General features: G+C 45.5%; 1 protein-coding gene and 1 pseudogene across 1 annotated transcript; one reads left to right on the top strand and one right to left on the bottom strand.

Annotated features, from left to right (window-relative positions):
- Positions 1-461: 461 nt before the first annotated feature.
- Positions 462-6,817, top strand: LOC139662748 (chloride channel protein 2-like; annotated as a pseudogene).
- Positions 6,818-9,470: 2,653 nt separating this feature from the next.
- fam131aa (family with sequence similarity 131 member Aa) lies at positions 9,471-11,714 on the bottom strand. Its single transcript, XM_071541453.1, has 5 exons — positions 11,661-11,714; positions 11,212-11,323; positions 10,857-11,039; positions 10,190-10,333; positions 9,471-10,015 (listed from the first exon to the last, which is right to left on the bottom strand). Exons 1-5 carry the CDS (start codon positions 11,712-11,714, stop codon positions 9,471-9,473), a joined length of 1,038 nt encoding a protein of 345 aa, XP_071397554.1.
- Positions 11,715-13,374: the final 1,660 nt, after the last annotated feature.

Here is a 13,374-nt window from a genome sequence, read left to right as displayed (position 1 = left end):
CTGAGCCACTTTGTGCTTTTCTCCTCTCTCTTGTGTGATTGAAATCACCGGCAGCGCAAAGCTAAAGCAATTTTTATCACTTCATGCTAGCTTATAGAATGTGACTGATGAAAATGGATTCCACTTAAATAACATTACGTTTTGGGGCCGAGGTGAAATATAAAATCGTTGAATGTAAAATCGCCGCGTCTGTGACTCATCGGTTAGTGCAACATGATGGCATAAAATGATACGAGCAGGAATGACATCCTGCAGAAAATTCAGTTTGGATTTGGTGCCTTATTGCATACCCTGCTATAATTAATACCACACGGTTAATAGGACTCACATTCTCCATCACACATTGTTGAAAATCTGCCTTATTACATACATAAGCCTACTCTACATCTATGATTTTAAGGAGACCAGTCTGCCAAATTACTGTGTGTGTTTCTTCTTTTATTCATATCCTTCCTACACAGGTGCTGCAGCTCTGTCTGGAGCAGTCACCCACACTGTGTCCACAGCGGTTATAGTGTTCGAGCTGACTGGTCAGATCTCCCACATCCTGCCTGTGATGATAGCGGTGATCCTGGCTAACGCTGTGGCCCAGTCGCTCCAGCCCTCGCTGTACGACTCCATCATCAGAATCAAGAAACTTCCTTACCTGCCTGAATTGGGCATGGGGCATCACGAGTGAGTTTGTGTGCCTGTATGTACTATACGTGTCTGCCTGGTTGCCTCTCCCACCGGCCCACCTGCTTGCATACAATGTTAAGGTCTCACTTCTTAGATATATTACATTCCCACCCTTTCTTTATAATCTCTGATCTACTTTGTTCCGTCTCTTTATCGACTGATTCCCTGTTCTCATGTATTTTCGTTTCCGCTTCCTTTTCATCTCCTTTCACCCTCTCTTGCCTGGTTTTATTACCTTCGCAATCCTTCCCTCCCGATTTCCACATCGCCTTCCCCTCCACTCGTTCCCCCCGTTCTCATCGCTGCCCGCTCGTTCCATCGCCTCCTCCTCCCCCACCTCTGATTCATCCCCTATCCACTTCTTTTCTAATCTCCTTCCTCGTCTCCCCCCCCCCCCCCCCCCTTATCCCATTATTGCCCCGTGCGCTCCCCTCCTCCATGTTTCAGGAAGTATAATATCCGCGTGGAGGACATCATGGTCAGGGATGTGCGCTACATCACTCTTACCTCCTCCTATCGGGACCTGCAGGAGGTACTGCTGACTGGTCAGCTCAAAACACTGGCGCTGGTCGAATCCACAGGTAAGTGCATAGCAAAGAACATCCTTCATAACAAGGCATTTAGTCTAGGATTAAAATCTCATTTTCCTTCAAAGAAGTAAAAGAATCAGCCAATGGGACATCATCTTCATACTAGGGGAGTGATCTGCCATTTTTCAAGATGCATTGGAAACAAGTTAAATTACTTCACCCTTTTAGCAGATTATTTTTCACTTATTGTAAAGAAAACAAGATTTTAAAGCTCTATACAACTCTAAATGTTGTGTTAAGATGGGCATTTTTTGCAGTGTATGCTATAATCCCACAATCCCCGCACTTATTCTGTGCATCTCTCCTTTTTTTCCACATTTCCTTTCACCTCTCCAAGCTTTTGCTGCAAGCTTTTGCTGCTGTGCCACCTCTGTGCTGCGACCCTTTAACCTTCATCTCATTCCCTTACAGTTTCTCGTCATTCTCTATTCTCTCTCTCTCATCTCTTCATTAGACTCTTTCCCTCTTTGTCTTTTCAACCTTCCTCTCTGCCTTCCACTTCCTCTAGACTCCATGATCCTGCTGGGCTCCATAGAGCGATCCCAGCTCCAGTCTCTGCTCTCCCTCCAGCTGGGCCGCCAACGGAGGCTGGAGCATCTCCGGCAGCTGGCCCAGGACAACGGCACCCATGATCACCTGCCCAGCCTGGCCACCGACAGCACCCCCAGCTCGCCCTGCGCCCACACCCACGCCCACATCAACGCCACGACCAACGCCAACGCCCGCCAAGGGGTCCGCTTCCTGGTGAGCACCCAACAGGTGTGAGGCGTGCGGGGGCTCGAGGGTTGGGCTGGGGCGAAGTCTGGCTTGGGTTTGGGTTGGATCGTAGCAGTAGACTAAATCAATCAGGCACTGCATGTGTGAAGCATGTAGCAGTAGGTAATGGCACAGATGGATTTGGGACAGCAGTTATGGTAAGTGGTTATGTGTTCTATACTATATTCTATTCTATATTCCTCTACATTTACATTAACACATGTCTTCTGTGTGTTTGTCGTCTGTGCCTTTACCTGTGCTGTCATGTGTTTGTGTATGTGCACGTGCTCGTATTTGTCTTTCTCTTTGTTTGTGTGTGTGCGCATGTGTGTGTGTGTGTGTGTGTGTGTGTGCGTGTGTGTGTGTGCGTGTGTGTTCGCGCCTGTGTCTGGCTGCCGTTTGTTAATATATTGTCCATGTAGATTTCCACAGAGGAGTCTTCCTCCTTCAGCCCGGCCGTGTCCAATGTTCAGCTTCCTCTGAAATCTGCCTTGAAAACTGTGTCTGCCATCAGTGACACAGAGACACCTAACAGTATGTAATTTCATGCACCGCAAAAATACACACACACACGCACACACGCAGAGGGTCAGCGGGATAGAGAGAAGGACCTAAGTGAAAAAGGTCAGAAGTCAAATCCGCAGGAAAGAAACCAATCATTCAGGCTGCGTTTGTGTTTTCCCTCTCAGGCTCTCAGACTCTCTCCTGTGCCGACCATGAGAAGGAGCTGCTGGAGGTGAGCTTAGGAGAGAGAAAGAAAGGAGAAAGAGAAGGAATGTATGTAATATACGTATGTGTGTGGGTGCAAGCGTACGTGTGTGACATGTATGCGAGTGTGTGTGTGTGTGCTCTCTCTGAGTCCACGCATACGCTATCCACCTCCTCTGCCAACAGCCAGGATCCACCCACAGGCATCAGGGATCTTCTGTGTGATCATAACCTCATGCTGTGGCCTTGGCTTTCTGTTTAACCCTTTAACCGGCACACTGTGAAATGATTTTCGGAAAAAAAGAAATCTGATAAACATGGACCTTTACCTCTAGATCAGTCTATAATAAAAGAAAAATATGTATCTCAACTGTGCAGTTGAGTTGCCTGATTGGGTTTAGTGACAATTTATATGGGAATTCTTTACAGACGATTTCACCCATCTCATAAAACATTAAACTTTATACTGTAGTCTTGCATGGTTATCATGCTTATTATCTAACTGGTTATTATTATGGAAGATATTGCACTGGCTTGTGATGGCTAAAGATACAATATGGGCAAAGTTTTGAGTATTAAAATACATGTAAATTACTGAGTTTTGCTGATATGCTACTACTGAAAAGAGGTGGACACAATTCTTTAAATATATCAGTTCTATTAGAAGTGTAATATTTTAGTATCATAACTGTTTACAATATGTGGGCTTTTTTGAGGCTGTCTTTGGCACAGCTCCACCTCCAGGCAGAAATTCAGTACAACACAAGTCAAATATCTCCTAAGGCCAAAGTGTCCCAAACTGTGCAGATGAGCTGCTCTATAAAGGGTTAAAACTTTTGTGACTCATTGTCCCTCTCTCTCTAAGAAGCACATATCTACCATCCAATGTTGCATCAACATTGGGTTTCCCGTACAGCTTCTTGTACCCTCACCTTCATCTCTGGCATAGTAATTATACCCTTTCAGCAACATTGTGCTAATGCCACAAGGACGTCTCCCCCAAACTGCAGAAGTCAAACTGGGATTCAATGTTGCAGTGACACCATGTAAGGGGCAAACTGTGCAGTATCTCTAACGCTGTGCTAATGTTGTGCTATGTTGATCCCTTCTCTCCCTGGCTGGAAGAGCTCGGCTGGGCCGGCTCCTCCTGAAAAAAGAAAGCCCAAGCCCAAACGAGTGAGGATCTCCATGGCGGTAAGATTGTCTGCCGCCTAGAGACTGTTGCTTAGTAACCGTTGCCTTGCGACAGGCGAGTAGTGAGTGCTGGACCAAAATCTTTGTGGTGCACTAGCTACCAACCCAAGCTTTACTGTGGCTTTACAGAGAGAGCGAGAGTGAGAGAGAGAGAGAGCGAGTGAGAGAGAGAGAGAGAGAGAAAGAGGTGGGTAAATTGTAAAGTAGGAGATAATTGTCTTTTCAACTTCTATGAGTGTCGAAACAAATGGTCCATCAACATTTGAAACAGTGACGACTTGGTCAGTGTGTGCTTTGTGGGTGTTTTCTGAATATTTGTTATGTATCATTCATTTTATGGTGTTTGATTCTTAAAGCTACTAACCTTATGGAATACGTTATATTTTTGTATGTTTTGTGGTGTACTATTATTGGTGTTGCAAACATGTAATGATGTTATCAACATAACTTTGTGGGTACTTTGTAGACTGTTTGTCCAGCAACAAAAGTAATGGTGGGGAAGTTTTGCCTTAACTTTAGAATCTAAGGGGGGTTTATATGCATAAGCCTGTTTTTTTCTTTCTTCAGCTGCACATAATTTAGTGTTTTACTGTTTTATATTTGTCTTGCCTTCTCTGCATACAAATACTAATACTAATATATCTGTACCCCTCAGATTGCTCCAAGTATAATGTGTACCTGGCAGTATACGGTTTACATAGTGGTGCGAAGGTGTACAGTCAGATGTCTTTCTGTGTGCATGGGCAACATGAGTATGTAACTCAGTTTCTTCTTGTTTTCAGGACTCTCCGGAAGTGGAAGATGACATGACCACAACAGAGGTGAGAGCTACACTGACAAAAATATAACAGATGGAGGCTTACAAACCAAAGGTTAGAAGTTTCAAAGTCTTGTAACCGTTGGCTGAGATTTCTGACGACCATCTCACCCCAGATAGCAGAGTGGGAGGAGCAGCAGCTGGACGAGCCGGTGGACTTCAAGAACTGCAAGATCGACCCCGCCCCCTTCCAGCTGGTAGAGAGGACGTCCTGCATAAGGTATGGTATCAGAACAAAAAGCCTGAACCATAAAATAACCCTAATCCACTGACATGACTGTGTCTCTGAGGTCCTGCACCTCAATGTGTAGAACGAGGCACTGACACTGCAGGGGTTGGGGTCGATTCACCCATGCTGAAGGTGTTATCTGGCCTTCTGAGTCGGGGTAACCTTCTCGAATTTCATGACACCTGTTTTTAAGGTCCTTCATGGCCTAGCACCTCCTCCACTGAGGTCATTTATCTTACAAAAATCTGAAATATCACAAGGGCAGCAGAGGGCAGAGAAGAGAAGCATTTTTAGTCAGTCAGCATTCTCACTGTTGGAATACACTTCCACTGGAGATACACAGTAGCAAAAACTATCAATATCCATATCTTCTGTAGCCAACTTTCCATGTTGTGACTGTGGCCTGGCTGTTGGTCACTGTCTACTTAAATGTGCTTGGCTGTCCAGTCTGTCTTTGTCTTTGTGGTTTGTATTGGATGTTGAGTTTTAATCATGTTGCTTATATTGGATTGTGCCTATAGTGTGTCTATACACTAGTTATTTGTATGTTTGTATGTTCCATGGTTTTTTAACATTCATGCTCAGGGACTGAAATGAAATGGATGAAAATTAGTCAGTAAGCTAACTCTGGCACTTAAACAGAAATGTTGATTGATGTGCACTGTCCCTGGCATATTTCTTAAGTGTATTTTTAGCACACTGACTAACCCTAAACCTAAATGTAAACCAACCCACTCATTCTGTCTTCATAGGACTCCATGTCTGTGTCCATGCAGGGAGAATATCTCAGGCTGTCTGACCCGTCTCTCTCTCTCTCTCTCTCTCTCTCTCTCTCTCTCTCTCTCTCTCTCTCTCTCTCTCTATCTCTCTCTCTCTCTCTCTCTCTCTCTCTCTCTCTCTCTCTCTCTCTCTCTCTCTCTCTCTCTCTCTCTCTCTCTCTCCTCCCCCACAGACTCACACCATCTTCTCTCTGCTGGGTCTGGACCATGCCTATGTGACCAGCACCGGACGCCTTGTAGGAGTGGTTTCTCTCAAAGAGGTGTGTGTGTATGTGTGTGTGTGTGTGTGTGTGTGTGTGTGTGTGTGTGTGTGTGTGTGTGTATGTCTTGGAATTGTTAGCACTTATTAATCTCAAACTTTATTAATCTCTCTATTAACTTGGAGGTCTGAGATCTGATAGACAGATCCACATGCATTACATATATGCAACCCATGCCCAAATGATCATTTATACTCACTCTTTCTTTCCCTTCCCATACACTTTCTCTTCCTTTTCATATCTTTCTCCCGGTTCCTGGCCTTTCTCTCCAGCTGCGTAAGGCCATAGAAGGCTCAGTGACAGTGACAGGGGTGAAAGTGCGCCCCCCGTTGGCCAGTTTCCGAGACAGTGGGAACAGCACAAGCGTATCCGAGGTAACAGAACTCCATAAGCTGTGGATTCGCCACAGGGGGCTCTCGTTGCCACGGGAACCCACCCCTCCCGATGTGGAGGACCAACCAGATCTCCCGTACGAAGAGATCCCGGTCGACTTCTCGGACCAATCAAATTTGCAGTTTGAAACCAGCCCGGGCGACATCACCAATGAATCGTCGGAGTTGGTGCTCCAGGAAAGCCCCTCCTTCACGGAGGACCAATCGGAGTTTACATTTGAATGCAGCCCCTCCCACACTGACGAATCAGAGCTGGCCTGTGACTATGACCCCTCCCACCACACTCCTGAGCCGGACCAATCAGAGCCACTGAAAGAACAGGGAAGTCCGTCCCTGAACAAGGACCAATCAGAACTTGAGTGTGAGGGAAGCCCCGCCCACAATGAGATCAATCAGAATGATCAGAGGGGTTGACGGACAGTCAAGTGTTCATCGCCTCATGATTGTTGAAGTTTCTTACATTTGTAGAGGTCACTCTCACCTCCAACTCCAGCCTAGATATCTATGTCTGTAATATTGTTGCAGTTTATGGGACCGAGTTTGAGTGAGTGAGTGAGTGAGTAGACAAGTTGGTATTGTTTAAAACTGTTAAAATGCCTGTTTAAGTGTGTGTGTGTGTGTGTGTGTGTGTGTGTGTGTGTGTGTGTGTGTGTGTGAGTGTGTGTGTGTGTTTGTGAGACTTGTGGCACTTTGCCCATTGTGCTCAAATCTGGTCCAGACTCTTAAACGTAATTTGATTCTCCATGCCAAACTAATGTCCTGTAAACAAGACTCTAAACAACACAGGGAGAGAAAGGAGACACACATTGAAGGCAGGAAAGAAATTAATGGGAAAATAATAGAAGAGCAAATGATGGAGAAGACTGTGCAGCAGGGTTCGGGTCATTCATGAATTGAATTGAGAATGCATTGTAAATTCCAATTCAATTCCTAGAGTTGAAATTGGAATTGGAATGTCACCCAGCTCTAAGTAAATTGAATTGGAATTGAATTGGAATGACAGAATTCAATTCAATGAAATTACACTTCTAAGAGAAGCTGTCTTGACTTCCTAAATATTATAAATCAAACATTATTAATCAAATAAAAGACAGTTAACAAATCAAATACATTCAGTCATAATGTATGTATTACGATTACATGTTATCCATCAAATACCACCTGACAGGTACCTTTAATTTTATGATATTCAGTATAATTGATAATATGTAACAGTAGGCTACGTGTAATCTCAGATATGTGGTAAAAAGCAAATTTCAACTTTTGAATTGCAATTCAATTCCAGTTTCCTGTAGGTTTTTTAAAATTACAATTCCTCAGTTGAATTGGTATTGATGAGTTCATTCATGAATTGTCCCCCAACTCTGGTGCGCAGGAGCGAAGGAATGGAAAAATGTTCTGCTGAGCACATAAAGGTATCATATGAAACAACTACCTATCCACACCCAGGGCCAAGGCAGCTTACAGAGGTGCACCTGGTGGCCAAGCTTAGTGGTACTACAGGGCTCAGAATATTGGCGAAGCACATTGTAATTACCATTAGTATAACCTACTGCACATGTAGCCTTGTTTGGCTTTATAGGGGCTGATTTGATAAGGGCAATATAGGTTGTCAGTCTCTTTATATTTTATAATTCACACAAACGGCATCATTCAAATGTACGAATTGCCTCCACATCTTCTGCTATGTGAATTTACTGTGTTTGACTTATTTCTAGCATGATGAAGGAATAACAGTTGAGCTCAGAGTGGAAGAAGATACATTACCGGCTATTGTACAGAACACACAAACGCACACCCACACACACACACACACAAAAACACTCATACACTCCTATATATGCACACACACGTACGTGGCCTGTAGATATTTACACCATGAAAATGAATATTTTCATGTAATGTTACACATATCCTCCTATATATGACACAGAGTACATTTAATCCAGCCTGGCCTCGAATGCAATGTTTAGAAATATAACTATGAAGCACAGTGATACCCACATTACCAGTCCAAACCTGTTGTAGAGCAAAGTGTGTGTGAGTGCTCGTTACAACCTCAATATGACCCGAGTCAAATTTCAAATGGATGTAAATTTTGTCGAAGCAAGTATTTTAGCTCCATGCAACAATTTTGAGCCATATTTAAATTTTATGTGACATCACCACAACATACCAACTTTGGCTCACTTTTGTCTTTGTAAACATTTGTGCAATAATTTATTGCTGTCTTACTTTTGTATGCATATAGAATGTGAATTAGTGCTCGCCATATAAGATAATGTACAAGGAGTTTAATGTAGAGAGTGTATAAGCTAACTTGCAGCGCATCTAGTTAAGCAATAAGTCTGTAGTATCTCCCTTTATATGGCCCTGGCCTGTATATGCTTTGTATATATGAAAATACATGGATGAAATCTACGTACATGCTATGTACATAGGAGAATTATGCATTTGAAATCAACAGCCATTGTTATTTTTCAGAGAACATGAAATTGTTTTTGTACATCAGTGAAGGATTAAATTTAAAAAAAAAACTTTGACACATAAGCTGAAACTTTGTTTTTCTGGCATGTGTATTTAGTGTGTGTGGATGCAGGAAAAGACAAAGAATCTTATTTCAAAAGTCATATTTATATATATGCAGGACATTCAGACATTCAGTATCAAACATAGTCCACCCCACATAACACAGCATGACCCAGAAAAACAACACTACAAAATGTTCATAGAAAACCAATGCAATAGCAGCACACGACTCTTCACAAAAATGTACAAAACTCAGTTTGAACAACAGCTTTACATTCTGGTTCCACTCTCCAACATTATACTGTTCACAGCAGCAATAAACGGTCGAGAGCAAGGTGGGGCATGAAACAGTACATGAGTGGCTGAGAGGATGAGAGGAAGAAGGCAGAGAGTCAAGACGAGGTAATCGGAGGAGGCAAAGCACAGAAGGTAGAACAGGAGACGCGGAGAGAGGCTTACAGTAAGAAAGCAGAATCACTTATGTTATATTAAGAATCAACAGGGGCTCCGAGGGACACCTATAAAGAGGGACAACACATCACATCAAATGCTCTTTCTCCTCCTTCTTCCCCTCTATTTCTATTTCATCCCTCTCTTCCTCCTCATCGAACGACGCCACTCCGGAGGAAGCCCGGTCAGAGAAGAAGCCTCTGCAATGCCACATCCGCACCTCGTGGAACACGCTGCCTTCCTCCTCCTCGTCCTCCTCCTCCTCCTCTCCGGGAGACTCGGAGTGGGAGGTGGAGTAGCAGGAGTCGAACCGGCTGCTCCTGGCCCGGGGCCTCCACTCCGGCTTGTGGTGGATGTAGACTTCGCCGCGATGCTCCTGCAAAGGAGCCGGCTGCTCTTTTTCACGACCGACCGGCCCCTCCTCCTCTTCCTCCAGGAACAGACTCGTGTGATCGCTGTGTAAAGTAGGTGAATTGGTCTGGGATGAATGTGGGTCATTGAGAGATGCAGACCTACCACAGAGCAGGCTGCTGCTGCTACTGGAGCCCACGGGACTCTCAGAGGGCGGGGCCTCGCCGCCGTCAATCTCGGCCTGGCATGGCACTCCGGAAATGGGATTGGACGTAGCGGTGTCTGAGGGAGGAGCAAAGAGTCAGAACACCTGGAGATGGATGGGATGGTCGGAGAGAGATGGGAGGACGGGGGGGAGAGGGTGAGAGAGGGGGAGCGTTTATCAATGACGATGTAGAAATGACAACGATGAATGGAATGAGATGAAAAGGAAGAAGCGACAGCATCTGTGGATACCTGAGTTCTGTCCGGAGAATGTGTGAGTCTGTCCAGTGGAGTGGGAGTCCTCATCGTTGGATGCTTCCTCCTCTTCCTCATCATCATCGATAGATGCCCAGGCGCGCAACTTGGCCTCGGCAATGGCAAACTGCTCAGCTACTCCTAGCAGGGAACGCACGTGCACAAAATTAATGAATATCACACACACTGTGCCCCCCCCGCCCCCTCCGCTTTCTTGATCAAAACCGTGTTGATGTCACAGGTGCCAGAAAGGATGAGTCACAACAAAACAACAGGAGCGGTTGTACCATCAGTGGGCAATGAAGTGTTTTGGGAGAGTTTCTAATAGGCCACCATCTGCTGCCAAGACATGCCATCACCCAGGACACAGCAGGGTGGGCGGAGCTAATAGCTGATTTGTGACATACAGGGGTTAGCGATTAGACGCGTGACAGAAGGTGGGCGCCAGGAAAGGATGTTGTAGCTAAACAAAGCTAAGCGAGAGGACGCACGCGCCCGCACACAAGACACACACACACACAAACAGGTGACACACAGACACAAACCAACCACACTGTGTTTGTGTCTCTTCCAGCTTGCACAGTATATTCACCTGTAACAACTGCTAATGCTTTAACAGTGTAAACAGTGGCTGACAGACAGTGAAGGTCACAGAGACAAATACCTGCAGCAAAGCGGGCCTCCTTCTCTCCCTCAGTCAGATGGCAGTAGGAGTTGAAGTGGGAGTGGGCGGCCGGAGGCGGGTCCGTGGTTTTGGGCCAACCCTTCCACTCTATGAGGTGGGCGACCCGGCCCTGAGCCAGGGAGGTGGGCTTTGTCACATGGTCCCTCACTGCCTGAGAGATACCTGGACATAGAGAGGTGGAGGTCAGAGTCAGAGAGAGAGAGAGAGACAGAGAGAGAGAGAGAGAGAGAGAGAGAGAGAGAGAGAGAGAGAGAGAGAGAGGAACAGCGCACTGAAATTCCAGACATTTACTTTCATAGTGGAAAATTAAGAGAGTGCATTAAGAGTGCATTACCATTTAAGGAGGATCTGGCAAGCGCCGCAAACTCATGGATGCTGGCGGCTTTCCTCGAGTCTGCTGGAGATTTTCCTGACTTTGGAATCATTTCACTCTCCTCAAATTTCACCTGGAAGAAGGATTGTATTTCAGCAAAATCACTCATTTCCACAGTGGCACTAAGCAACAAACCAGCTCTGTTGATGTCCGTGGAGTCAGGCACTGTTCAGCTCTTTCAGTACTTGCATATAAATGTTTACCAATATTTACTGTGTCCAATTTTCCTCAAAAACATTCTAATAGCATCCAAATGAAAGCAGCACAAATTCAAATAAGACTGCCTTGCCAACAACAACACACACAAACATACTGACACAGTGCTGTTTCCTGCATGCCTGCATCAATTCAAAATAATGGCACTATATCCCAGTAGAGCTGTTCATTGCTTCTACAGGACTTTATCCTACCTCTTCTTCTTGCTGTCGCTCCCTTCTTTCCCTACTCCTGGATGTCAGCCGCATCTTGGATGATGAATGGAGAGGTGATATCACTATGCAGGAAACCAACACGACTAAACAACACAGCTTGGGTTTACTGGTTTAAACCACCGGACAGACAAGCAAACAGCTATGCCCTAAATTTACTGCACAGATGCTAAAGCCATGGTAAGCCGGTGAAACCGGTTAGAATGGTCAGGGTCGGGAGGGGTGAGGGCACTGGTGACAGTCTCCACGCGAGCAGGCAAACATATGGCGTGTGACCAGCGCTGGTAAGCAGCTCCAGGCCTGCCCACCACAGTGCTGCTGATCCCTATTAAAAGTGATAGCGCTACCTAACTAACCCCATGTCCAAAAACCAAAAACATATGTCTACACCTAATAGGTCTGGTGGGTCAGCTAAATCTGTGAATATCAGTACATATGGAGCAAAGAGAGGTCGAAAATGACTCTCATTTTCTTTTAGAATGTGTAAATCACTCTCTCATCAAGCATGACACCTGCAGCCTGACCTCAGCTCTGATGCACGTGCATGACTTGACATCACCTCGCTAATACCAGACATCCTTAAGCAGATAAGAAAGGGAAGGCTCCTGATTGTGGATATAAGCCTGTGATGAAGTCAACAGTTATGTGTGTCAATGACAAGGAGGAAGGGACTAGGGAGAGGGTGACATTAAGGGGCATAGACAGCCACTGCCCACGTGACATTAATCAACGCTAGCCCAGCGCTAAAGCATCTACAAACACACCTTTAAGCAGCACAGACTCATCCTCAGCCTTGATTAACACAAACACGTTCAGCTCCTGCCTGAGGCTCTATCAGTTTTTCAGCACCGTGGACAGCTCCTCTTTAATCATAACGCCTGCAGCATGGCTGGTGTGTGCCATTTCGACACAAACATGCTCATTAGTAACACAACAAACTGTGCAAACATTGTGCATGAATAAAGTTATCAGTAGCCTACTCTAAAACCCTCAGAGCCATGCAGGGATCTGACTTCATGACCAACAAGTGGGATGCAGTGCCAGCTTGACTGCACCGACTCTGCCAGCATCTTGATGCAGGCTTTGAGCTAAGCCTCTGGCAGGAATGGAGGAAGCGGGCTCGTGCAGTGCTGGGTTTATTTGGGGATGGTGTATTTGTGTAAGGAGTGACACGCTGCCGGCTGAATAAGACATCATCCCGCCATTGATGGAAGCAGGCCCGTAGCCTGTAATTATCAGGAAAATAACACCGTCGTTGAAGTGGGTGCGAGGCGCGGATGCAGCATGTCTCTAAGCAACCTCTCAAGACCGCATCTGCATAGCAATGGCACCGACCGATACCTGCATCGGATACATGATTGATGCAAATAGTCCCTGTCCTTTTGTGCACCTTTACAGCTCTAGCGACGCATGTGATGGAAGTCATTATTTTCTTTATAGCGCCACTCGGTACCTACCTGTAAAGCGGACCGCGGCGGCACTGGAAGTGTCGCACATGATAATGCGCTTGTCTCCAATCCTATCAACAGATGATAACGTGGGTTTTGTCCTCTTGCTGTAAGCTTTGCGCTAGACTACTAATGCCACACGGTCCCCGGTGCATATTCCCAACTCCAGCATGAGGTCGCCACTAAAGACGCACCATTTGTTGCTCGGTATATGGGTTACATAGGCTGTCCAAATGTCTCCTGTTGGT

This window comes from Centroberyx affinis, unplaced genomic scaffold, assembly GCF_046629955.1.
Source record: "Centroberyx affinis isolate AG114_WGS23_722 - 3 ecotype Tasmania unplaced genomic scaffold, CSIRO-AGI_Caff_v1 ptg003881l_1, whole genome shotgun sequence".
Taxonomy (NCBI): Eukaryota; Metazoa; Chordata; class Actinopteri; order Beryciformes; family Berycidae; genus Centroberyx; species Centroberyx affinis.
Note: the sequence above shows the minus strand (reverse complement) of the source record. Positions and strands in the feature narration are given on the sequence as shown.